The 7460-nt window shown below is 38.5% G+C and overlaps 1 protein-coding gene across 1 annotated transcript in view; it reads left to right on the forward strand.

Moving 5' to 3' along the window:
- CERS6 (ceramide synthase 6) overlaps positions 1-7460 on the forward strand; it is a 90752-nt gene that overhangs the window by 58335 nt on the left and 24957 nt on the right. The window contains exon 6 of the mRNA XM_010131421.1: positions 2877-2969. Coding sequence (XP_010129723.1) covers positions 2877-2969 — 93 coding nt within the window. The remainder of the gene's footprint in view (positions 1-2876; positions 2970-7460) is intronic.

Genomic DNA, 7460 nt, shown 5'->3' on the forward strand with positions numbered 1-7460 from the left:
AGGATAGCTCTTCCCAGACTCCCACACACACATATCTGCGCCACGGGCCAGCCTGGTCGCGTCCCAAGGGAATATCTTCAAATTCCCTCCCGCGTTGGTGCCTACTTCATCCGTGCAGAGATAAGGGGTATTGCTGGGTCAATCTGTCACGGCAAAACAGTTCACGCACCACCCCCGCCAGGGATTGGCAGAAACGGAAAAAGGTTCTACCTATTTTGCAGAAGGAGTCTTTTACTGCTTCAGGGAAATCTCAAGTAGCCACGGACATTACTTTCTCTCCTCGATAAAGGTTTCCAGTCCCGGGGTGTAAGATTCAAGAGTCCTGTGTGGCATATTGGAGAAACCCACAGCACGGACAAGATAGAGAGAACAGTGGATAAAGCAGAGGGGAAAACAAGATGTTGTCAAATCTCTCAACATGCCCCCTTTTATGAGTTCTTTTGGAGAGGCGTGTCCTCCTTCCCAGAAGCACGGGAAAACTGCAGCTTTCTGGGAAGAAGAAAGCCAGACAACAAAAGAACATCCGGTTCCACCATGTTGGACCCAGGACAGGAGTCTTAACTTGTCTAGGGCATCTTGCCCTTTTTTTTTCTTTCCCCCTAAAGGGCAGGGGGGAGAAAAAAAAAAAGTCATTGCCAGACTAGAAAAAGTAGAGAATATTGTCTGGAAGTTGCATGAATTTCCTGTGACAGTGAACAGCCCTGGACAGGCTGAAGGGTGTTTAGGTTTGGGTGCTACTGTTCTTGAAGGTTTTGTACCTATTGAAAATAGTTTAGTGGAGATTGTTCAGCAAGAGTGACCAGAAATATTGATCTGAGTAAGGCTGTAGGAATTTTGTCATTTAGCCTCAGAAGAAATAATGACTGATATTCCACTCGGGGACTAGAGGGTGAACTGAATAATGTGAGGAAAACAGCAGAAGAAATTGAATGGAGGAAGTGTTGAATTGTGAACAATTGTTTGTCAGAATTTATATGTCTGCACTGTCACTGGTGCCTTTCAGGTCTGTTTTCTACTATCTTTGTGTTATTGCATGCAAGAAGAGACTTACTTATGATGAACAATAATCTTTCTGGTTAAAGAACATGTATTTACCAGACTTATCAGAAGAACGATGTAATTCAGAAAGTTAGTTACAACTTTTAGAGAGTGGAACTAAACTTACTGTATCTAAAATCATGCTACTAGGGCAGACGGTCCAACAGAAAGCGAATCATCGAATAAAAGTCATTATCAAAATCATTGTCTTGGAAATAAAAATGTCTACTGCATGATAATCAGGATTAAGTAGTGGGTTGGTTTGTGGGGGTTTTTTTTCTTAACTAGACACAATTTCTAATCTCTTGTTTGCTACAAATTCCTTCTAAGTTACTCAGTGCATCATTGCAGAAATCCAGCTGGACTTACTGTAGACATAGTCAAATGGATCATTTCGGGGACAGCTTACCCATAAGTGCAGAATAATCCTATTGAAGTTAAGTCTATGGAGAACTGAAACCTAATTTTTAAACTGAGGTAAACAGATGCTATTGATCCTTTTATGGAGGGAAACCATGATCTCTTTAGAATCCCCCTACATTATCATTATATATGAGTTTAGAAATGCCAGTGCTATTGTTAATAAAGCAGCTGACAATCTTTATTGTTTTACCAGAAAATTAAACCAGGATATTTCCCCAGTGAGTTCTCTTGCAATAATGAGTATGATAGTTGCGGTTCCTTGCTAGCTTGTATTTTTTTCCCTTTTATTAATTACACCTAGTTAAAAGCTTACTGACAGTCTCTAAATCAGAAATGGATTATATTGGCCCAAGAAATAGCTTTAAAAGATTGATTTTGAGTGCACACATTTTTCACATAGCGTAAGCATATGTCTATATTTAAATAACCAACACAGAGCATTCAGTCGACACCTAAGGACTTTTTCAGCTTCAAGGAAGTGATCTGCAAAAGGGAATGAGAATAAAAGAGGCGACTGAAATGCCTATTGACAATGAAAGTAGCGCATGCCCTCCTTGGATGCATGGTTGTGCCAGTGCAAACTGCTCTAGGGATGGTTCATCTAATCCCTCAGGAGATACCCTCAGGAACTTCTGTGCCCTGTGCCCCTTTGTATCACTGTGATGGAAGACTTGACTAGCAGAGAGGCACCATTGCATGGAGAGTAGGTTCTAGGACTGGCTCTGTTAGGCTGGGGACTAAACAGGTTATGTGTACCACCTTCTTTGAAGTTACCCCAGGTTAGTTTTGATTGTGCATAAGTTCCTGTGTCTTGTTATTTTTCTTTCTTTTACATTTGAACATCTGTGTAACCATGTTGTATATCAAACAAGACGCCTGGATAAATTTATTTTATTTTATTTTTTTTCTTCTTTCCAACTGTTAATAAGTTCACAGAGAATAGTAAAATTATTTAAAAGTAGGCTTTTGTATTACAAGAATCCCTGTTTAAAGTTCACAACATTGTCATCATGAGCAGATGAGATTAGCATTACTTTAATCTGCTCTAGCATTGTTTCTTTTGCTGGGCTTTAAACCCACATTACTGATGTACAGAAGGATTTTTCAAGTAATCTTTCAAAACAGACTTAGGAGTACTCACAGTTTGGTTTGTTCTAGGTTCCAAATGGACGACATGGTAATTTTTTGTTATTACAATATTGTCAAGATGAAAACATGAGAGGAGGGTAGGCTGGAGAACTTTATTTTTCCAGAGCCATTGAAGTTTGAAAGAGGCGATCATCCTCATTTTTCTTACATAGGATGATTATGTATAATTCATTAATCCCCTTGTGATTAAACATGTCTCCTATAGACCTCGGCTACCTGTAATATGAGTTAGACTCTATTAACCTTTTCTCATCTCCATCTTTCAGCCACTGATGCCTGACCTTCATTATTACTACATAGTTGAATTGTCATTCTACTGGTCCTTAATGTTTTCTCAATTCATTGACATCAAAAGAAAGGTAAGAACACTGAAAGACTAAGAGCATTGAAAGGTTTAAGCACATATCTTTCTAGACTGAAGGAATACCTGTATTACCTGTGTAGTGAATTGGAAATGGAGTTCTTTCTAGTCACTGCCTCTTGCAGATACACTGAAAAACTGGAGTTGAGGTGCTAGTCTTACTCTGTTCCTTGTTACTGTGATGTGGGTTTTTTCTGCACATGGGAAGAGCCTGAAGTAAGCAAATATTCAAGAGGAAATAACAGCTGAAAAAACCTTCTGCTCTCATACGGTGACTTGAATGGAGTTGAACACATAGTAGATAGTAGATGTACTGTTTTGTCTAAGAGTTAAATGATGAAATATCAATGACAGAGCAAGACTGCCTCATGAATTCACAGTATCGCTTCAGTAAGATCTATGAGGGCTCTCAATTTACCCTACAAAGGGATGGTAAGAACAGGGATACATTTAATGTTAAAAAGTGATGTTACATTTAATCTTACCTTTACAGTTACGACATTTCAAATGGCTGAGCATTGCTATTAAGGGGCTCTTAATCAAGAAAATAAAACTCTGGCCAGATATAAACATTTTTCCAGTATCAGTAGAAACCTGTTCCATATTCCTTCAACCGAGGTCTCTCCTCCAAGGAGAGTGCTAGTCCATAGCAGAACAGGCAGCATGACAGACATTCTATAATAGCAGTCTATTGAGCTATTCTTGCAGGGGTTTTTAATGTTGCAAGATTATTTGTTTAAAACATTTGGAAGGATTTTATAATATTTTTATGTGCCTCCTTCTGCTGTACTTAAATTATTGTAGGCTATGCTAATAGAAAAATCCCAGTTTACTAGAATTCTAGCAGGAGCATAGCTCTCAAAAGAGTAAATGGTGACTCCATTATGTCCTGAATAAATTTATCTGCTATTTGGAACTACAGCGTGCTCCTTGAAGTCTTGTGTCAGAGCTACATATAGAGAAAAACACATCTCTGTTTGAATTTCCGAATTTTTCCAGAAGAAATCTCAAGACAAATTTTAAATCCATTTTGGAGGGTAAACTGTAAACAAAACATTTGAGACAAATTCATGTAAATCCCATGCTTGCTTGCTAGCTAGTAGATGCTAAACATTCTGTTAATCATGACATGAGTACAGCTTCACTGTTTCAAGAAACAGAGATGCAGAAAAACAGTGCTCAATGGAGCTGTGTGATAGTGTAGATGAATTTAAATGAAGAGTAACGTTGACTAGTATATGTAAACTGCAGGTGCCAGAATGAATGAAAATTTGTCAATCTATCAACAAAAACCAAACCTCTGCAGCAATGTTACAGAATTGTTTAGGTTATTGCTGCAGGAATGTATTGTGTCTAATCAGTCCCCTTACACTCATATTCAGCCCTCTGCACTGTGCCATTGGTTATATTTTATTTTCTTTGTTTGCTTCTTAAAGGAGACGAAAATGTAAACAGAATTGCAGTTGCAGCAGTACTGCACTTTTGCAGTACCATATGTCTTTAAAGAATATGTAATTGATTCCTGACTAGTTCCTTTGCTCATGGGAAAAGTAACTGGAGGTTACCTGAACAGCATCCAGGTTCAGCACTGGATGAAAGGGCCATTGGGAGCATCAGACATACCTTTCTCATTTAATACATCTCCTGAGCAAATGCTGTTGGTTTTTCCCTCATGATTTTGGAAAGTTTGTTCCCATTGGTGAGCCTAGCACAGAGGTAAGCATGATCCTGTCCATAGTATAGGTGCACATAAACAATCTTTTCCAAGTCTGTTTCTCAGTTATATATAAATTACTTGTACTTATTATCAGGAAGACTTGGCAGCAGCCTACTGTGGAAATAGAATGGGAGATAGAGGTGGGGAACTGGATCACTAATAGCTGTCTAACACCCCTGCCACAGATTTGCAGTGCTTGAACCCAGAGCATCAGATCGAAGCAGTGTCTCATGCATCTGCTGTGTTTGACAATGTCCAGTGCCCAGCAGAGAGCAGGAGCACAATATCTACAATGATAGCAAGGCATAAGCACCCTGCAGGAGGCAGTGGAGATGCCATGTTTATAAATAACCTATTAGATCATTGACTTGTTCGAACTGTGGAGACAGTTCTTTTTGTAGTGTAACCAAAATTGATAACTAGGAAGATCAGGCTGGAGAAATGGAGCCATATGCTAGTGTCACATAGTAGAACTTCTCTGTAGCCAGGAGCAAATGCAAGCTGTCAAAGAAACCCATGAGTTGACAAATGTTAGCACTGGCAGTTACAGTAGTTGACAAGAAGTAGTACAAGCTTGACAGAGACACCAGCTCTTTCAACACCATAATAGTTCTCTTTTAAAGAGCAGGTTTAGTTTAAAAAATGTGGAAGCCTCTTAATGTACCCATGATGCAGTATGTGAAATGATGCCCATATGAAATAAGGCTCTGTTTAACTGGAAGAAGCAGGAAATTTGCCAGCTAATATCAGATGATATTGTAGTATCTCATGACATCTTACAGAAAACAGATTGGCAGTCCTCAGCCTAAGAAACCTGCTCATGTTTTCATGTTACAGTGAGAGAAATTCTTTTATCTAAGTCTTGGTTATAATTTTAAGTACTTTGAATTCAGCAGTGGCTGTGTAGTAGTCTGGGATGATCAAAAGTGCCCTGGCAGCCTCGTGCACTGCAGGAATTCACACAACCTGTTTTGTAGCCAGGTTTCTCTCAAGGCGAAGTGCAGTAGGTCTTCTTGGAAATCACCAGCACTTGGCACTGACCTGACTCCAGCACTGGTCTTTTGCTCACTGTAGCTCAAGAGAAATGTACTTCCTTGTTTTCCATCTCCATTTTATTCTTCTCTAATAGCAAATTCATGACTTTAAAATGTTTCCTGATTTTCAAATATTCTTTTATCTTTATTTAGGTGTTATAAATTCCTCCATATTATCTTTGCTTGGCTGAAGAGTTGTGAGCAAACCATTTAGGCTGTTAGACGTACCTGCTATTGGCATTAAGGCAGCAAACTGAGTAGATTAACTTTTATGGTTTTATAATGACATGTTGTTTGCCTTATAGATACTATATTGCTGTGATGGTGTAGTAGTCCTAAGAGTTTTCGTTTTCAAAGGCTGTAACCTAGTAGATTTGCTTTTCTATCAATCATCTCTGTCCAGCTTCCCATAGTTTTCTTTTGTAAAATACAAGAGAAAAAAAGATTAGATCAGGGGATTTTGTTTCTCTCACAAGACCCTGATGAGTTTTAAAGAGTGAGGCTTGTTTACGTGCTTTTTGATACCTAAAGTACTATTTGGTAGAAAAATACTTGACTGATGTATTTAAGGCAATGTATTAAATTTCTACTAAGTCAGTGTTTTAATAGGCTTTTAGAAGATCGAGGAGACCTTTCTGTGTTTTCACACCTTTTACTTCCAAGCATTTGGCAATTCCTAGAGCTTCTGTGTTTATTTTAAAAATGGCAGTTCACTCATTCTCAAAATAAAATAATCTGTAGCTGCTAATTTCCTTGAATATTCCATTTTGATTCTAGAAAATTTATGATACATTATTCAGTAAAAAAAAAAAAGACATAGAGCTGATTTCTTTTGTTTCAGAGGAAAGGGGTTTAGATTGTGTACATGTTGTAGGACTTTACTAAAATTGTAATGGTTGAAACCATTAGCTGGTGATATTCCCTTTCCTTGTTGATCTATAACACACCCTGTTTCTAGACACTGTCATGAAAATGATGTTTTGCCGTTCAGTGGTACTAATGCTCCGTAGCCACTTGGCAGTTCAGTCAGTGAGTGGGACGTGTTAAATAAATGTGGGTAGCAGCAATCTTGATTCCAGAGGGCTTGTCTAAAAGTTGATACCCATGGGGTTCTTCTGTTGTCTACCCTGTGTCCTTCCCACTGATAGTGTCAGGAGTAGGTTCTTTCGCCTATTCTTAGCCACTTATTTTCATGACATGAGCAAGTGACGTCTTTCAGCAGTTACAGCTGGAGGCTACAATCTTGCACAAACATACATATAGTTGAAATACATTTGAAAAAAGAAAAAGCCTAATCCTGTCCAGCTGTTCCTTTTCTGTGTATGGGTGAAAGTGCTTGAGTAACTTGGGAACACAATTACTACTTGAAATTATGGGACTTGTACCATTAGCTTGTATATATTCAGTACCCTTATGTACAATTAAAGTCTAACAGGTAGCATTTTCAAATCATAGTATTAATTACTGACGTAAACAAATGTCACAAACAGGAAAGGACCGGAATAACAAAAGTAATCTTATTTATATTACTGCTACATTTTTCTAACAGTTTTCAGTAGGTCACTCCAGCATCTCTGTTTCAGAGCTGGCAGTCAGATAACTGTCTCTTTTAAGAAACATTATTAGAGAAGGAGCTCCCTGGACAGCATTTCTGTAAGTAGACTAATGCAGAAGTGCGGAAGACTGCTGTCCAAGAGCATTAGGGCTGCTCAGGAATAATCCATATTGTCAGGAATGC

The sequence above is a fragment of the Buceros rhinoceros genome, unplaced genomic scaffold (assembly GCF_000710305.1).
Source record: "Buceros rhinoceros silvestris isolate BGI_N320 unplaced genomic scaffold, ASM71030v1 scaffold470, whole genome shotgun sequence".
Lineage (NCBI taxonomy): Eukaryota > Metazoa > Chordata > Aves > Bucerotiformes > Bucerotidae > Buceros > Buceros rhinoceros.